Source organism: Heptranchias perlo, chromosome 38 (genome assembly GCF_035084215.1).
Source record: "Heptranchias perlo isolate sHepPer1 chromosome 38, sHepPer1.hap1, whole genome shotgun sequence".
Classification (NCBI taxonomy): domain Eukaryota; kingdom Metazoa; phylum Chordata; class Chondrichthyes; order Hexanchiformes; family Hexanchidae; genus Heptranchias; species Heptranchias perlo.
The window spans coordinates 6,739,385-6,759,852 of NC_090362.1; the positions used below are offsets into that span (position 1 = coordinate 6,739,385).

General features: G+C 41.1%; 1 protein-coding gene across 2 annotated transcripts in view; it reads right to left on the reverse strand.

Annotated features, from left to right (window-relative positions):
• slc12a1 (solute carrier family 12 member 1) overlaps positions 1-20,468 on the reverse strand; it is a 120,064-nt gene that overhangs the window by 84,770 nt on the left and 14,826 nt on the right. Inside the window, exons 2-4 of one of the 2 annotated variants that reach the window (XM_067973348.1) lie at positions 11,005-11,136; positions 9,967-10,042; positions 1,161-1,256 (exon numbers count right to left, since the gene is read on the reverse strand). In XM_067973348.1, coding sequence (XP_067829449.1) covers positions 1,161-1,256; positions 9,967-10,042; positions 11,005-11,136 — 304 coding nt within the window. Of the gene's footprint in view, positions 1-1,160; positions 1,257-2,204; positions 2,301-9,966; positions 10,043-11,004; positions 11,137-20,468 lie in introns of both variants that reach the window. The other variant, XM_067973347.1, reaches the window with a different exon arrangement.

The following is a 20,468-nucleotide window of genomic DNA, read 5'->3' on the forward strand; positions in this document are numbered from 1 at the left end:
AGGGTGGATAGAGAGAAACTATTTCCGCTGGTTGGGGATTCTAGGAGTAGGGGGCACAGTCTAAAAATTAGAGCCAGACCTTTCAGGAGTGAGATTAGAAAACATTTCTACACACAAAGGGTGGTAAAAGTTTGGAACTCTTCCGCAAACGGCAACTGATACTATCTCAATTGCTAAATTTAAATGTGAGATAGCTTTTTGGCAACCAAAGGTATTAAGGGATATGGGCCAAAGGCAGCTATATGGAGCTAGATCACAGATCAGCCATGATCTTATCAAATGGCGGAGCAGGCACGAGGGGCTGAATGACCTACTCCTGTTCCTATGTTGCTATGTTCCAAAGTCTTTCTTATTTCTTTTCAGTAGCATCAGCATGCAGAGCCATTAAGAGAGCCTGTTTCCACACAGTTCAAAGAGAACAAGAGATGGATCTAGACAAGTCACCTAAGCAGGAGACCTGATATAGTGGGTTACCTTTTCAAAAGACAAAGCAAAGATGATTTTAGGAGGGGCATGTTCTCTGACTTTCTTGCCTCGTGCGAGGAGGAGAGGGAAGTACCACCTTAGGATTAAAAGTACTTCTTTCTTCCTCCCTCACTCCACAATATTTTCCCCTTGAACTCCTGAATTTAAATTCACAGGGATAAAAGAAAATGGGCTGACAGTGGCTTGTACATTACACAGAAATATTGGATCCCAGTTTTGAATTTGTAGATACGATACTGTGGTCCATTTGTACACCTAAAATGCTGCGGCTAATAATTAGTTTTCTATTATATTAGTTAACTAAAATGACACTTATTAACATTTACAATTATTAAAAACCTACTACATTTTGTTTTGAGGGAAAGTTTGGTACAATTATTCTATTATTAATATCTATTAATTTAATGAAGGAAATAGTGTCACCATGTTTTGCCTTCTTTTTATGCAGCACAGTTACAATTATCAGGTTGAAAAGTACATTTAGAATAAGTATTTTAAAAATCTAAGTAAATTGTAATTTCCATTGATTTTTATGGGTGATGTGAAGGCAGCTTTCATATATATTAGCTATGAAGGATGCCATTAATTATTTTTTATACAATGTATATATATCTCTATCAAAAACAGAAGTGAAATAGGACTTTGAATAGTGGAAGAATATTTTTTTACATTACCTCCTCGAACAACTCCATTGGTACAAATGGCTGACATAGAGATACCTGTTAAGACAGTTACCACCGTACTCAGGCAAATGATGATGACTCCAAGACCTGTAAAGAATCCCAGATGTGTCTTAAGCATAGTTCTCATACCTAGTCATCTATGCAGCAATTCAACCCTTTGGTTGGTACTGGTGACTGGAACCTGAAATGCACTTAAAAATTAAAAGAAATCTGTGCTGATCCCATCCATGAAAAGATACCTGAAATGTACCAATAAATAAAGGGAATCCGTGCCACTCTCATCCTTGAACAAAATACCTGAAATGTACCAATAAAAGGAATCCATGCTGTTCCATATCCTTGAACAGAATATCTGAAATGTACCAATAAAGGGAATCCGTGCTGCTCCCATCCTTGAACAGAATACCTGAAATGTACCAATAAAAGGAATCCATGCGGTTCTATATCCTTGAACAGAATATCTGAAATGTACCAATAAAGGGAATCTGTGCTGCTCCCATCCTTGAACAGAATACCTGAAATGTACCAATAAAAGGAATCCATGCTGTTCTATATCCTTGAACAGAATATCTGAAATGTACCAATAAAGGGAATCCGTGCTGCTCCCATCCTTGAACAGAATACCTGAAATGTACCAAAAATTAAGAAATTTGTGCTGCTCCCATCCATGAAAAGATACCTGAAATGTACCATTAAATAAAGGGAACCAATAAATAAAGGGAATCTGTGCTGCTCTTATTCTCAAACAGAATATCTGAAATGTACTAAAAAAAATGAAAGGAATCTGTGCTAGTCTCATCCTTGAACAGAGTACATTAAAAATACCTTCACCTTGTTCAGACAGGAAATATGATTTAAGACATTTTACCAAACAGCATCCTAATTGTCACCTTGGCAACATTATTAAGACCAGTCAAAGTATTGAACGCAAGTGCACATTGAAAGGTCAGACACAGTAACATGTTGCCAAGAGGCTATACACCTACCATAATCAGTTCCGTGTTTTGGTGACCCAAGTATAGCTAAAATCATTACCTCCACGAACACATCCATTTGTTGATATAGCGGAGGTTGACAACCCAGTAACTGATGTTACTATAGTAGCCAGAAGAATAATAACAACTCCAAGACCTGTCGGCAATGAATTTAAAAACACAAGTTACATTGAACTGAGTCACCAACTTATGAGTTCTGTGCTCTCTTTGAACATAGTCCCAACTGCAAACAACCAGTAAACCTGAAACCTATTATGCATTTGCTACATTTAGACATTTCAGATGTGGAAAATCTGTAAGCTGCTCCTACAAATAAACAAACAAAAAATTAAAGCTGGGGTTTGAATTCCAAAAGATTTAAGGTGCTTTTGCAACAGGTTTAGCCATCTAGAAAAATGTTCCACCTAAAGTTGTTGCATGCAGCCATATAAATCCATATACTGTTTGTACAACCTTTTAAAAAATAAACATTCAGCACCTGTATCAGAGTTTACCTTCACAAAGGTTGTAAGTCCCTTCTCAGACGGTGATAAGTGAAATGACGGGTCAGTAGCGAATATACACGTCTTTTGAGAAGTTCTCGCTTCACATAAATTCATTTGCGGCAATAAACACAACAATCATTGTTGTCAACCAGAACTAGGGAGATAAAATAAAAGGACTCAAGGATCAATGTTTTGTAAAAATGCTTTCCCATCTTCTTTATTAGTTACTCCCCACCCAGACCATTACCAAGCAACCTGTCCCCAGTCTTCCGTCACTCAAACTTTCCACTAAAAGATGTGCAATGGCAGGATTGATATTCCTCCCTCTCGAGTAACACTTCCCTAAATTGCTTGGCAGAGATTAAGAACTCACCATGTGCAAAACTACAATGATGAATGTGTTTTACCATTTCACAATGAAGTCCATTGCATACCCAATACACTGCCACCAGATCACCTTACAGAGAGATAATTTTATATTTGGATTTTTGTTTTGTAGCAGAAGTCGACCCTGTTCTAAATCAGGAAATAGTTGGAGCAAGTGGTCCATAACTGTCGAGGTGCAACAGTGGCATCTGCTCAATCTGCCCAGCAGGAAAATTGGAGAGACACCCTGCCACTCTGGTGAGAAAGCCAGAGGACCTTAACGGGCGGAAGAAGCAATGTTCATAATTTAAATGTTTCTCTAAAAGGAAACCATGGCCTTTACTGTAAGGCGATCAATTAAAATGTCTTCCTCCTCAATGTCTGGGGCCAAAAGAGCATTAGAATAGTTGAGTCTGTGGTGAGAATGGCATGGATGAGGGTTTCAGTGGCAAATGGGCTGAGGAAAGAGTGGAGGCGGGCAATGTTATGTAGGCTGACTTTATGATGGAGAGTATATGGAGTGAAAACTCAGCTCAGGGTCAGTTTATTAAAAATTCATTTTTTGGGATGTGGGCGTCCCTAGCAAGGCCGGCATTTATTTCCCATCCCTAATTGCCCTTGAGAAGGTGGTGGTGAGACTTCTTATTGAACCGCTGCAGTCCATGTAGTGAAGGTGCGCCCACAATGCTGTTAAGACGGGAGTTCCAGGATACGACACTGACAGCAAATGGTCTTGTTCAGCCTGAGAGGGGGATGGGGTGTATAGTGAGGGTACAAACTTTGTGTTGGGGGGAGGAAGACGATAGCTGGTCTTCCCAATGTTTAACTGGAGCAAATTGTGGCTCATGAATAACTGAATATCGGTAAAGCAGTCTGACAACATTGTGGCAGTGGAAGGAGCGAGAGAAGTGGTGGAGAGATACAGCTGAGTGTCATCAGCGTATATTTGGAAGCAGTTTTACATAGATTGTACACCGATCACTACTCCAATGGATATACAAATGAGCTGACCCAAGGAACTCTCATGTAAATACCTCTCAACCAACGGCAGGTGCAACTCATTTTCCATTGGCGTAAAAGCGATGCACCTAAGGCGTAGAAATTCTAGGCCTCTGGGTTAAGGCATAAACACATGGGGCTCAATTTTAAAACCAAGCCGGGAAGGGGGTGGGGGTCAAATTGAGCCCCCTTATCATTCTTACGATTTTGACGTAAGGACGTCTTTTTTTTTGTCAGTTTCCTGTCCGACTGACCGGCTTGAGTGACAGGCTGGTCTCAGTCGGACAGGAGACCAGCCAGTGAGAGGACGTGTTCAGGTAAGTCTTTGTTTGGATGGATAGATTGGGGGGGGTCACATGGGTGGGCGCGAGTCATGGGGGAGGGTCAGGAGTCATCAGAGGGGTCCGCGATCATTGAGGGGGAAGATCGGGGTGGGGGGGGGTCGGTGCAGTTAGGCTTTTTGGGCCTGGGGGAACACTCCTGCTCCTCCGGGCCCACAAGCTGTGCCTTTCCAGGAACCTAACTGTTAGTCTCGAGCCTTCTCGCCTCCTTTCACGAGGCGTAAAGCAGAAGGCCCAGAAATCCAGAACAATGGAGGCCCGAAGCCTCCTTGGAAGGTTTTATGGCCCCACCTGCCTCTTGTGAGTGGGTTGGTCACCCCCCCCAACCTTGGTGAAAACCAGAAATGGGCAGGTTGGAGGCGGGTCTGAAATGGTGGCAATTTTCAATGCCCCCCACCCCACCCGTTTTTCACTTTGAAGCTTATAAGAGCTAGTTTCAGGTATCGTTATTTCTTTTGGATGGAAGCTCAGTGGCAGATCAAACGAACATTCTGGACCACAGGTTTATGACTCCATCTGCCAACAAGGCCATTTCCACTGGACCATTTGGGGAGGGAGTTCACAAACAGGAAGTGGAGAAACAGGGTCAGTCAGCAAAATAACACCTTGCAGACAACAGCAGCGGCTCTGGACAAGTCCACAAATAAGTGATGAATGTGTGTGGTGGTAGCAGAATGAAAACAAAACTTAGAAACGGTAAATTTCTATCCATACTCCAGAATCTTTTGAACATTTTGGATCTATTTGCCCATAAACAAAGCAGCAGAGAGGAAAAAAAAAATCACTGGCCAAATAGCCAACCATAATTTCAAAAATGGTGACATAGCTCTGTTAGATGGGGCAGAGGACTTTGTGCCACTCTGCAGTCCCAGCACAACTGATCAGCTCCTCTTCACTTCTCCCTCCTGTTATGGTTGTTGGTTCTGGTCACAGCCTTAGTCGTCAGAGTACATATTTTTCTTTCCATCAATTTTGCTCCTTGAACTAAATGTCCCTCATTCTAATTTCTCTCCAATGTCAACATTCACATTCCATAAACTATAGATGAGTTGTGCTATGCATTGGTAGCTTTCATCCATGTAGGCAGGATGTTCAATGTCTAAATCAGCAGATTGTTTGGGGGGGGGGGGGGGGGGGGAAACAGATGACAAACTTTGCTCCTCCCTTCCCATAGTAGTTCCCCCGTTTTATCATTTTACTTAACTGACATGATGATTAATGTAACCTTGCTCTGTTTTCAGACTTTATATAAACCATTTAAGTGTTCCTATGTTGCAGCAACTAATTTGTGTTTGTAGACCAAAGCCACTCTCTCAATTCACTTTGCCTATCATAAGGGCTTCTGTCAGTCTTCAAGGATACCTTTTTTTAAAAAAAAAACATGGCAACTTCACCTCTTATCATGACATTTATGACCTCTCCATGACACTCGCAGGCCTGTAACATTCACTCCCTCCAAAGGAAAAAGGGCATACAACCAGTGCCGCAGAGGACAACTGGAGGAGGACCACCAACACTGAAAACCTTGAGTGTGCAAGAAGAGGCTGCATTAGATTTAATAGGTAGATGGACAGGAGAGGTTGTACGAGAGGACAAGCTGGCAAGAAAAGGTTGGTAAAGGCTAGGCAAGTATCCTCACATGTAGTTTCAGCTTCATGTGCTTTCTCAAAATATTGCAGTACAATTACACTCACCTGCCATTTTTTCACTGGCAAATATCAATGTGTATGGTTAAACAAGTTCTTCAGTCTTTCACATCACACAGGGTGCCATGGAGAAAAAGGCCACCCGGCACTTCCAGACCTGTAGCTGCTGCCACATTCTCATCAACTCTGTTCTGCCATTGAAAGTGTTTAGGCAGACATTCAAAAGGGCTGACACTGAGTGCAGCAATTGAGCACCAGTGAGTGGAAGAGAGGGAGTGACAGTTCTCCACGGATGGGTGAAACACCTTCCCCCTCAATTAAGGAGCCCAGGGATCCAGATTTCAGGGGCCCAGTATTCAAAAGAACAATGATTCAGGAACATCAATCTCACGTGCAGGCAGTGGAGACGGTTTCCGCATATATGGTTAAGATTATGGATAAGTAGGAGAAGTCCACTACTCACGTCTGCAATGCACTGCAAAAAGCTTCTTACAACCTGCAGAACACCCCAGAGACTGACAGCCCAGGAAAGTGCTGTAGCATCAAGACGCCAGGAAGAGCTCATAAGGACATTGGTCACTTCTGGAGTAGCAGCTATCAATGCTTTAATAAGTGCTTTGACAGAACACTTTCATGGGGCTGCCAACATTTCATTGGGACCAGTCTATAATACCACCAACCAGTAGTACCTCTGGGCTTGTGTATAACAGTGGGTTGCAAAGGGTGGGAAGCAGATGTCACCGTCTCTCCCGAATGGCAGTGAACCTACTTCCTTAATGCCCCTCCAATGTCTTCATGATGGACCTTCAGACATGAGCCAAGCAGCCCTTGCTACTGCACACGCCAGGTTGCCAGAAGCAGATTCCTCAGGGACAGCAGCTGACCTGAGATAAGAGTCACCTCAGGTTTCCAAGGCTTCAGGAGAACCATCCCAGGCACTCACCCCTCAACCATGCCACTCAGGGAGCACTTTGTAGGAGTAGCAGATTAGGAACTACAGTAAGTAGGTTTGCTGGCACAAAGGGTAGTCACAGTGTTAAGAAATAGTTGTTGAAAGGGAGAATAGATTTAGTCGGCACTTTCTAGTGAATGTTGTAGTTTCAAGTAAAGACACCTTGATCAGAGAGCTGCAAGGTCATTTCTGTGTATGCTTTCAACTTTTGAGAGTTGGATGATGGCAGGGGAAATGTAGACTTCTTATGAAGGACCTTGGCAGAAGTCTTTGAAAGTGAGGGACTTTGTGAGGGTGAGGGGCAGGAGAGGGAAAGCAGGCAGGTGTGAAGTGACTGTTTGATATATCAACTTTTATTTATTGAAAGTTCTGAATTCTTATTTGGGATCTCCTTGTTCTTGTAGCTGGCTCTCCTGTTCCACTTCCTTTCTTCCTTGTGTACCCACCTTGCACCGAGGATGCCCAAGTAAGACTTTTAGTCTGTAGACCCTGGCGAGTAAGTCTATGTGTAGGGATGACTCCAAAAGTCATGACTCCTTGCCTGACTCCAAGAGCCTCCAACCTATCCTCTTCCATGTGTTCAGACTCCTTCTCGTGATAACAGGAAAACAAAGGTATTCCCATTGTGAAATCCATGTTTAGAGTACAAAGCAATATTTTAATCAGAGCTGAGTAAAAGTAGCAGCAGAAGGCCTGACTCAACCCTCAAAGACAACAAGGGTCAGTAAACAGGAAAAGAAACACTAACCTTCAGTAGCAGCACACAGAATGGCCTCCTCAATGTGGTATCCGCCTCAGGGATATCTTGCAGCATCTCTTACCACCATTGATATGGATTAGCCATGCCCCCTTGATCCCACTTAAGTGTGGCAGAATTGGCTTGGTGAGCCTTAAAGGGAATTGGTGTTTTTTTGGTAGGAGAATTCATGTGTAGATTTTTGTGGCAGATTTATGGCAGCAGCCTCAGAACACATTGTGCTCCATTTACTGCACCAAAACAGGTGGTAATTCAGAGCAGAATGCAGGCCTATACCACAGGAGAGGAGTTTTCAGTAAGGTTACTGAATGGAGCTCAGTGTAATAGTAAAGCATTCCATGCTGAAGAAATGGCAGCATGTCCATTTTCCATCGATTGCTCAGATAAGTGTACTGGAGGTAATTACTGTGAAATCTGCAACCTGAACTATCTTGTCCCATCTTTCTAGCTGAATGAGTCAGTGAGAACTTTCATGGGGTTAAATGGGGATAACTGAAGAGGTAAAGTACTGTACACTGATGACAATGTTGGAAAATAGAACCTTAGGTGGCATTAATTGGTCTCTGAAGAGGAATTTTTCATAACCACTGTACTCAGACTTCAAAGTTTGCAATTAAATTCTTTTACTAGAACAAACCTACATTTTGATTTGAAAAACATCAGGTTTGTTTGCATTGCTGCACATTTTTTGTTTAAATATTTTACAATAGTTAAGTTGTTAAATGAGAATGCAATAAAATGGCAATTCAATGAAAGTTCAGCAAAGTTTTACAAGTTCTCACTATCAGCAGGTAAAAGCAACATTCACAACTAATTTCACAGCCATTATGGTAGTAACTGCAAGATAAGATCTGGCCAGTAAGAAAGTTAGTGTTTATTTTCCTACTGGAACATCTTGATATCCAGGTCAGCTTTTTTGCTAATTATAAAAAAAGAAAATAGACCAACTGTTACATTTATATAATTTTGAAATCCCACAATTTTTGCATAATCAAAAATATATCTAAAACTAGGAAAATATAAGTAACTCTTTTTAACAAAAAGAGTTCTTATGCCTGAAGCTATATTAGACTTTAACATCAAGGTGAGCGAAATAACCCAGAAGACAGTTACATTTGAAAGTTAATGAGGCATGGAAGCCAAATGACAAAGATAAAGCAGGCAACAAAATCTGAACATTTAAAAATGTTTTTTTTAAAAAAGGCACAAACTAGTAGTTAGACATGCTCCAGAGAAATCACTAATGGCATTTTGGCAGAAACTGGACAAATCAGAATATATGTCTAACTTTTCTATTGCCTACCCTCTTCCTACAATACCAGTATGCATTTTACTCTGTTACACAGAATGGTAACTACAAAGTTCGATTTAACTTAAAAAGCGGTACTTCCTTCTTTGTCCTTCAAACAGTTTTACATTTTAATTTGCACATTCAATAATGCAAGGCAAATAAAAGGATAAAAAGACAATTGAAGAAGGTACTACTAAAAGTATTGATGTTTTTAAATTAACATGGAAGCTTTTCACCAGGGGAAAAAAAAACAATTATTAGAAACAAAGTTCAATAAGTTATTTTAGCAGAAGATAATCTGTCTTGACATACTAACAGACTTTCTTAATATGCTTATCACAGGTATATTTTATCCAGCTTAAATAGTTTTTAAATAAGGGAGCTAAACATTTTTTCCCCACAGCAACTGTGCCACCTAATTTTAACTTTTTGACATGGTGGTAATAACAGCCACAAAACTTTTTTTTATTGCAGGTATTAACATTGGCAATAAAACAGGAAAAACAACAAGGAGGGGTAAGTGTGTAGAAATAACAGTTGATATCCCAATTTCTGCAATGGTGATCAGGCCACTTATAACTTTTTTTAAAAAGGCCATTAATGGACACAACTGGATTCCTGTTTTCATCAGGACTGAGGTCTATTAATATCTTCAATGGCATTTTTTTTAAAGGGATAATAAAATACCTCACTCTTTGCACTATAATTCCATAAACTAACTGGGCCTGAAGGTCTGCTCTGTTTATTCCCAGCAGTAAGTTTCTAGTGTAAACAAAGAGGGCTCATTTGATTTAGTTTTCCAATAGTATGAAGCACAAAGCAGTGGCAGGTATTATCACGCTTTGATAACTTGTTATCTGCTATCATATGAATATCTAACTCAATTACACTACAAAAAGCCCCATATTTGTGACTTAAAATTTTATAGCATCAGTTAATTATTATTACAAAAGATGCAAACATACCTATTCCAGCTTGACCAACTATCCATGATAGTCGAATAAAAAGCATCACACCCCATATATTCAACATACATCGCACCTATAATACAAGATATATAATTAACTTCAAAGTTGAATTATGGTTTCCATACACATGATGTTGAAGAGAAACCTAGAAGGCACTACTTTCAGTACATAGCACTTTCCCGCCAGTCATCTGCATTAAAAAAAATTCATCTTAATTTTTGTGAAGCATATCCCTTCCCATAGAGATTGGCCATTTTGGGCCTCTGCTTGCATTCAGAGCTGCACCAATAATTTACTATTTATTTTTAAGACACAATGGAGAATTACATTTATTTTTAAAAGTATTCTCTCTAAGCTTCTTTAACCTTCAATCAAGTTTCCAACATGGCTCATGAAAGAATGTTACATCAGTGAAGTATGACACATTTTGAAATACAGTCCATTGAAACAAAGAACTATACAGTGTCAACACTGATAAGTAACTGATCATTAAGCTGGTAAACGTGGGTATTTGATCTGGTCACTAAGGGTAAATTTACACTGCATATTTTGCGTCAGTACAAAGTGATTTCAGTTTTGCAACAGCACTAAATTGGCAATGTAAATCCAGGCTCAGGGCTGAACCTTACTCCGGAACAAAGTAGAGCAAAACTCTCGAGGGAATAGGTTAACACCACTTTCATTTTACGCTACATGGAATGTAAATGTATATTGTGAAAAAGTTATGGGTTCAGTATGTTGCATTTAGCAATGAACAGAGTTCATTCAACTTCACGTTAACATATTGCTACGCAACATAGAAAGGTAACTTTATCCTGGAAGCTGTACCATTTTGCCAAAGATATGGATACACAGAACTCATTTCTAAGTGTTTTAAAATTTAGTGCACAGCTTAAAGATAACACAAAGTCAAGTTCCTACTTAACTAGTCCCATTTTAAAAGAAATTATGCTTTGTAATTAGGTTAAACTTTTCATTTAATTGTTACATTTCAATACAAATGAGCATGCTACAGATTCAGCAGTATTTCCTCACCAGCACACCTTTGATCCATCCAAACCTCACTAATTCATCCTTATTTTCTGGAGGCTTTCTTCCTGCTTCATCACTTAGCACACCATCGCCATTAGCAACACCATCCACAGTACCAGGAACTGATATGATATCCTAAAAATAAGATTAATAAATCGTATTTAATAAATACACTATTTTATTCTATTAGAAGGAAGTTAGGAAAGGTAACTACGAGCCATTATTAATGGAGAGTACTTATCCATGGGACATCGAGTTACATCGAAACTATGGCACAGAATCAGGCCATTCGGCCCAACTGGTCTATGCAGGTGCTTATACTCCACACGAGCCTCCTCCCTCCCTCATCTAACTATCAGCATACCCTTCTATTCCTTTCTCCCTCATGTGCTTATCTAGCTTCCCCTTAACTGCATCTACAATATTTCACAGAATCATAGAAAGGTTACAGCACGGAAGGAGGCAATTCGGCACATTGAGTCCGTGCCGGCTCTATGCAAGAGCAATCCAGCTAGTCCCACTCCCCGCCCTATCCCCATAGCCCTGCAAATTTTTTCCTTTCAAGTATTTATCCAGTTCCCTTTTGAAAGCCACTATTAAATCTGCCTCCACCACTCCCCCAGCAGTGCATTCCAGATCATAACCACTCGCTGCGTAAAAAAGCTTTTCCTCATGTCACCTTTGGTTCTTTTGCCAATCACCTTAAATTTATGTCCTCTGGTTCTTGACCCTTCCGCCAATGGGAACAGTTTCTCTCTCTCTCTATTCTGTCTAGACCCTTTATGATTTTAAATACCTGTGTCAAATCTCCTTTCAATCTACTCTGTTCCAAGGAGAACAACCCCAGCTTCTCTAGTCTATCCAAGTAACTAAAATCCCTCATCCCTGGAATCATTCTAGTAAATCTCTTCAGCACCCTCTCTAAGGCCTTCACATCTTTCCTAAAGTGCGGTGCCCAGAACTGGACACAATGCTCCAGTTGTGGCCGACCCAGTGTTTTATAAAGGCTCATCATGACTTCCTTGCTTTTGTACTCTAAGCCTATTAAGCCCGGGATCCCGTAAGCTTTTTTAACCACTTTCTCAAACTGCCCTGCCACCTTCAACAATTTGTGCAAAAACCCCCAGATCTCTGTTCCTGTACCCCTTTTAGAATTGTGCTCTCTAGTTTATATTGCCTCTCCTCATTCTTCCTACTGAAATGAATCACTTCTCATTTTTCTGCGTTAAATTTCATCTGTCATGTGTCCGCCCATTTCACCAGCCTGTCCATGTCCTCTTGAAGTCCATCACTATCCTTCTCACTGTTCACTACACTTCCAAGTTTTGTGTCATCTGCAAATTTGGAAATTGTACCCCGTACACCCAAGTCCAAGTAATTAATATATATCAAGAAAAGCAGTGGTCCTAGTACCAATCCCTGGGGAACATCACTGTACACCTCCCTTCAGTTCTGGAAAACAACCGTTCACCACTAATCTCTGCTTCCTAGCCAATTTTGTATCCATGCTGCTGCCCTTTATTCCATGGGCTTCAATCTTGAAAACAAGCCTTTCATGCAGCACTTTATCAAATGCCTTTTGAAAGTCCACATACACCACATCAACCGCATTGCCCTCATCTACCCTCTGTTACCTCATCAAAAAACTCTATCAAGTTGGTTAAACACAATTTGCCTTTAACAAATCCATGCTGGCTTTCCCTGATCAATCCACACTTATCCAAGTGACTGCTAATTCTGTCCCAGATTATCGTTTCTAAAAGTTTCCCCACCACCGATGCTAAACTGACTGGCCTGTAGTTGCTGGATTTATCCTTAGACCCTTTTTTGAACGAGTGAAACATTTGCAATTCTCCAGTCCTCTGGCACTACCCCTGTATCTAAGGGTGTTTGGAAGATTAAGGCCAGTACCTCTGCAATTTCCACCCTTACTTCCCTCAGCAACCTAGGATGCATCCCATCCGGACTGGGTGACTTATCTACTTTAAGTACAGCTAGCCTTTCTGGTACCTCCTCTATTAATTTTTAGCCAATCCAGTATCTCAACTACATCTTCCTTTACTGAGACTGGCAGCATCTTCTTCCTTGGTAAAGACAGATGCAAAGTACTCATTTAGTACTTCAGCCATGCCCTCTGCCTCCATGAGTATATCACCTTTTGGTCCCTGATCAACCCTACACCCCCTATTACCCGTTTACTCTTTACATGCCTATAGAAGACTTTTGGATTCAATTTTACGTTTGCCACCAGTCTATTCTCATTCTCTCTTTGCCCCTCTTAGTTCCTTTCTCACTTCTCCTCTGAATTTTCTATATTCAGCCCAGTTCTCACTTGTGTTATCAGCCTGTCATACACCCTTTTCTGCTTCATCTTACTCTCTATCTGTGTCATCCAGGGAGCTCTGGCTTTAGCTGCCCTACCTTTCTCCCACGTGGAAATATACCTAGATTGTACCTGAACCATCTCCTCCTTAAAGGCCACCCATTGTTCAATTCAGTTTTGCCTGCCAATCTTCAATTCCAATTTACCCAGGCCAGATCTGTTCTCATTCCACAGAAATTAGCCCTCCTCCAATTGAGTATTTTTACTTTAGAGTGGTCCATGTCTTTTTCCATAGCTATTCTAAACCTTATGATACTATGATCGCTGTTCCCTAAATGTTTCCCCACTGACACTTGCTCCACTTGGCCCGCCTCATTCCCCAGAACCAAGTTCAGCAATGCCTCCTTCCTTGTTGGGCCGGAAACGTACTGGTCAAGAAAGTTCTCCTGAACACACTTCAAAAATTCCTCCCCCTCTTTGCCCCTTATATTGTTACTATCCCAGTCTATATTAGAGTAGTTGAAGTCCACTGTTATCACAACTCTATGGCTTTTGCAGCTCTCTAATTTCCCTGCAAATTTGCTCCTCTATCTCCTTCCAGCTAGTTGGTGGCCTATAAAATACACCCAGTAGTGTAATGGCACCTCTATTGTTTCTTAACTCTAACCAAATAGGTTCTGTCCTTGACCCCTCCAGGACATCCTCTCTCTCCAGCACTGCAATATTCTCCTTAATCAATACTACCCCCCCCCCCCTTTCTTCCCTATCTTTCCTGAACACCTTGTATCCAGGAATATTTAGTACCCAATCCTGCCCTTTTTTGAGCCAGGTCTCCATTATCACCACAACATCATAGTCCCATGTGCCTAACCGCACCTGCAGCTCTCCAACCTTGTCTACCACGCTTTGTGCGTTTACACACATGCACTGTAAACCTATCTTAGAATTTATTGTACTCTTTTAGTCTGGTCCCACCTAATACCGTACTATTTCTTGCTCTAGTGCTATCTTTCTTTCCCAATTCTTTGTGCACCTTGCTTCTCCTTTCCAATGCTATATCCTGGTGCCCATCCCCCTGCCAAATTAATTTCACCCCCACCCCTCCCACAGCACTAACAAACCTCCGCACAAGGACATTGGTCCCAGCTCTGTTGAAGTGCAACCTGTTCGACCTATACAGGTCCCACCTCCCCCAGAACTAGTCCCAATGCCCCAGGAATTTAAAGACCTCCCTCCTGGCGTCTTCTCTCCAGCCAAGCAATCATCTGCTTTATCCTCCTATTTCTATACTCGCTAGCAAATGGCATCGGGAGTAATCCGGAAATTTGCCTCAACTACTCCTTGTGGTAGTGCATTCCACATTCTTACCACTCCTTGGGTAATGAAGTTTATCCTGAATTCCTTATTGGATTTATTAGCGACTATCTTATATTTATAACCTCTAGTTTTGGACTTCCTTACAAGTGGAAAGATTTTCTCTACGTCTACACTACCAAACCCTTTCATTATCTCAATGACCTGTGTCAGGACACCCCTCTGCCTTCTCTTTTCTAGAGAAAAGAGCCCCAGCCTGTTCAGCCTTCCCTGATAAGTATATCCTCAGTTCTGGTATCATCCTTGTGAATCTTTTTTGCACCCTCTCCAATGCCTCTACATCCTGATGGGTCTTATATTCTGTTAATTTAAAAAAAGCTTACTTTAAGAAATTTGGAGTTACAATATCACTCCATGGAGCTCTGTATATCATCCATTTCATTCAAAAACTTGAAGCATGAAAGGGCAAATACTTCATCAAGCAGAATAATGTCTCAGGTTCAATCTAGCTAGGAAGGTGGCGGGGTGGGGAAAATCAGCCAAGCATCCAGATCCTGCTCATTCCTGCCATCAGCAGGCTCCCCACTTCCGATCGTGACCCAGTTCCTTCCTTCATCCACCCTCCCGATCGCAGCCTGAAGCTTCCTCCCCCCACTAACTGCAGAGGATCGTTCCCATGGGTTCCCGGCTGTGGCCTGTTGCCGCAAAATTTCCACTCCCGCCCGCTGGCGAGGCAGTCAATCTGGCCGGCTGCCGGGAGAGAGTCTGCACAGAATTATTTAAGTGAGGCTGCCGTTAAGATCGGCAGGGCCTCTGCGACCCCACTACCGCTACCGGCTTCCCCATTAATATGGGGACCATGGTGTTTGGTTTTCATTTCATCTAAGGAGGGTGGAAGGAGGGAAGGATGTTGGCAGTTTGGAGGTGGTGAGGAGAACTTTATGCAAATTGCTGCTGTATTAGGTGGTCTCTAGCTGCACAAGCTGCCAGATGGTGTGGCAGAGAGCTGTCCCCTTTCCATCAGCATTCTCTTTCAGCATCATGGCTATCTTCCTGGTACTCAATGAACCATACTTTGGCCATGCTGGATGGCGAAATTATGCAGCAAGCAGCATGACACCACCATGCGAGTATCTTGGTGTGGCCGACATTGGATGGCTCCCTCCAAACAATTGAGGCATTGGAAGCGTTGTTTCAGGATGCCAATCACCTGCTCAATCACAGCGCAGGTACCGCCATGGCTCTGGTTGTAGCGCTATTCTGCCAGAGTGCAAGAGTGACATGACACGGTCATTGGTCAGGTGTTCAAAGGATAGCCCTTGTCCTCCGGCTGCCACCCACGAACTTCTCCAATGAGAAATCAAGGTATGCATTACTGGTCAGGTACACCCTCTGAGCTTGGTACGGTCACGTTCTTGCTTTCCCTCAGCAACTTGTGGCTCCCCATGGTGTTGCTGCTGCTGCATTTCCTCCTCCACTAACCATGTAGGAGTAGCCAAAACCACTCCCATTTTAAATCAGACCTTCTACCTTCTAACAGGCTCAAGTCCTGAAAATGTCTTCTCCCACAATATTACAGAACTCTGGAAAAACCAATAATTTTTTACCAGAACAGATGCTATGATACAGCTACTTACACGTGAGTACCCCTTTAAATAGTGCTCCAAACACTCAAATTCCTGCAATGTGAGTTTCCTGTGCGGGTCCTTCCCTCAGCAGCAGTGCCACTGAATAGCCTGAAAATTGCAACAGGGTCCGATCTGCATGATAGGACCCCTATTTAAATAACGCTTGCACTGGATACTAACCTCATTAACTCAGCCACCACGCAGGCACAAACTGGTGAAGATCAGCCCCACTGTTCCAATACCGGCATGAAACCCACAGCCAAATGGTGGAGTTCTTTTCACTAGTATGACAATACTTGAGGAAGGTTTGGATTACAAAATCCACACCAACACAAACTTTGTAATGTAAAAACCACCAAGTCCCTGCCTTTACACTGCAGCAGTCTACATGCAGTCACATTTCTGTCAACACACCATTATACTTTTTACGTGCCAGCAATGTTTTCATTCTTTCCTCTCTAAATATTTGATAAAGTTGTCCTTAAAATGAGCATCTCTAGTGATGGAGAATGGAATATTTTCTATTCTCTGTCAGCATCAAGCATTCTAAAGGGATTTATTTTGTATTGCTGGTTAGAACTAGCACGTGTGCTGAATGTGTATTAAGAGGTAGCCATTTTGCGATTTGCTGTTAATTCAGCTGGACAACTTTTGCCCATGCTCCTACATTGGCTCATAGTAGAAAATGTTTCTACCTTATGTTAAGGCACAGTGGATTAACATTTTTAACTGCTTATTGAACAGCAGTTGGAAAATGTATACTTATACAGGATTTATTTCACTCCAACATAGGTGAGAATCTATCCCATTTAAAGTTTGGTTACAGTACTGGAGGGAGCCAGCAGTTCCAGTGGTGAGCAGAAACGAGAGGTTAACTGAAAGAGAAGTCTTTTGGTAAACTTTGAAGCACGAGTGTCTCATTAAATCTGGCAATGCTAGATACTAGGGAGGAGGAGGAGATCATGAGTCAGAAGTTCAAAGACTTAGGAGTCAAACTTACAGCCCCAAGTTTACTGACAAAGAAATAGAACAGCAGTAGGAAACATTTGAAACAGTGATTGAGAGTCCAGGAGAAATATATCCCACTAAAAAGCAAGGACAAACTAGCCAGTAATGACACCATGGATAAATAAAGAAATAGGGGCAAAACTGAAACTAAAGAAAAGGGCATACACTAAGTACATAGACAATAAAAGAGACGATAACAAAAGGGAATACAAAAAGGTTTGGAAAGAAGTCAAAAAAATTAGGACGGCAAAGAGAAATTACAAAATTATCAAGGAATATAAAAAGAAATAGTAACATATTCTACAGATACATAAACAACAGAAGAAAAATCAGGATAGGAATAGGGCCACGAAAGGATAAACTCACAGGTAATGACAGTGAAATGGCAGAAATATTAATTAATTACTTTGCCTCAGTATTTACCAGGGAGACTAACATGGTGAATATGACATTAGAAGAGGAGAGCAAAAAGACAAAAAACATTTAAGATAGAAAGGGGGAGATAATTGATAAACTAGTCAAACTTAGAGAGCATAAAACGCCTGGTCAGGATGGATTACATCCACGCACATTAAAAAAGTTAAAGAGATAGCAGAGGCACTATTACATATATATAAAAATTTTATTAGAAAAGGGAATAGTGCCAGAGGACTGGCATACAGCTAATGTGATTCCTATATTTAATAAGGGAGGTAGAACAAGTCCATAGACAAATTAGCTTAACATCAGTGGCAGGAAAGATAATGGAATCCTTACTCAAAGATATAATAGAAAAATATCTAGAAACCAAAAATATAATAAAGAATAGTCAGCACAGATTTTGAAAAGGGAAGGTCATGCTTGACCAACTTTATTGAATTATTTGAAGTAACAGAAAGGGTAGACAAGGGTAATGCAGTAGATGTAATAATTTGGATTTTCAAAAGGTCTTCAATAAGGAACCACATAGTAGACTCATGACTAGGGTCAGAGCATGTGGAGTCAGGACAAGTAGCAGAATGGATAGCAAGTTGGCTACAAAACAGAAAACAGAGTAGGGGTTAAAGGCAGTTACTCAGACTGGCAAAAGGTGGGAAGTGGTGTTCCACAGGGATTAGTGCTGGGACCACTGTTCACAATTTACAAACAATTTGGACTCGAGAATCGGAAGTAGAATTTCAAAATTTGCAGACAACACCAAATTGGGGGATATAGTTAATACTGAAGAGGACTGCAACAAAATACAGGATGACATTAATAAACTTGCAGAATGGGCATGTAATTGGCAAATGAATTTCAATATAGGTAAGTGTGAGGTAGTACACTTTGGTAGGAAGAATAAAGGAAGCCACATATTTCTTGTAAAATAACAGTCTAAATGGGGTAGAGAAGCAGAGGGATCTGGAGTGTACGGATACACAAAACACTAAAAGTAGCGACACAGATTAATAAGGCCATTAAAAAAAGCAAACAAAGCACTGGGGTTCATTTCTAGAGGGATAAAATTGAAAAGCAGAAGTTACATTAAACTTGCATAGAACCTTAGTTAGACCACACTTGGAGTACTGTGAACAGTTCTGATCTCCATATTACTAAAAAGATAGAGGCACTGGAGAAGGTGTTTACTAGGATGATACCAGAACTGAGAGGTTACACCTATCAGGAACAACTGAACTGGCTGAGGCTCTTTTTTCTAGAAAAGAGAAGGCTGAGGGATGACCTGATAGAGGTCTTTAAGATTATGAAAGGGTTTGATAGGGTAGATGTAGAGAAGATGCTTTCACTTACAGGGAGAGACCAGAACCAGGGGCCATAAATATAAGAGTCACTAATAAATCCACTAGGGAATTCAGGAAAAACTTCTTTACCCAGAGTGTGGAACTCACTACCACAAGGAATAGTTGAGGGAACTAACAGATGCATTTAAGGGGAAGCTAAATAAACACAAGGGAGAAAGGAATAGAAGGATGTGACGAAGGGAGGGAGGTGGCTTGTGTGCAGCATAAACACCATCATGGACCTGCTGGGCCAAATGGCCTGTTTCTGTGCTGTACATTCCATGTAAGTATCAGCCTGGCTCAGTGGTCGCAGTCTTGCCTCTAAATCAGAAGTTTATGGGTTCACTTGAGGGCTTGAACACAATCTAGGCTGACAGTTCAGTGCAGTCCTGAGGGAATATTGCATTGTCAGAGATGCAGTCTTTCGGAAGAGACGATAAGCATGCAGATGGGCTCTTGGTTTAAGTTGATATTAATAATCTCTGGAAGAGGAGCTGGGAAATTCCTTTGGTGTTAACACCAAAAGAAACAGATTAACTGGTCATTTATCTCGCTGCTGATTGTGGGACATTGCTGAATGCAAATTGGCTGTTATGCTTACCTACATAACACTGCTCATACTTCAAAAAGTAATTAATTGGTTGTGAAGTGCTTTAGGACAGTCTGAAAATGTGAATGTGCACTATATCAATGCAAGTTTTTTTTTTATTTACTTCTATCCAGTGCCAATGCATCACTCACCCAACATCAGCAAGAAAGAATAAAAACATCACGGGAAAAATAATCCAACCGTAGCTAACTAGAAAATTTAAGGATAATATTAAATTAAGAGATTTACAATGTTGCCAAGAAGAGTAGTAAGCTTGAGGATTGGGAGGGTTTTAAAAATCAGCAAAGGATGACCAACAAATTGATAGAGGGAGAAAATTGAATATATGAGAGCTAACTAGCAAGAAATATAAAAACAGATTGTAAGTGCCTCTACAAGTATGTGAAAAGGAAGAGATTAGCAAAAGTAAACATGGGTCCCTTAGAGGTAGAGGCAGGAGAAATTATAATGGGGAATAAGGAAATGACAGAGGCATTAAACAAATATTTTGTATCTGTCTTCACAGTAGAAGGCCCGAAAATATACCAGAAAGAGTGGGGAACCAAGGATATAATGAGAGTAGCCATGATGTGGCGATGCCGGTGATGGACTGGGGTGGACAAATGTAAGGAGTCTTACAACACCAGGTTATAGTCCAACAGCTTTATTTGAAATCACAAGCTTTCCTCCTTCACTCACCTGACGAAGCTGTTGGACTATAACCTGGTGTTGTAAGACTCCTTACATTTATAATGAGTGAGGAACTTAAAGCAATTAATATTAGTAAAGAAAAAGTACTGGTGAAATTAATGGGACTAAAACCAACAAATCCACTGGACTGATGGCCT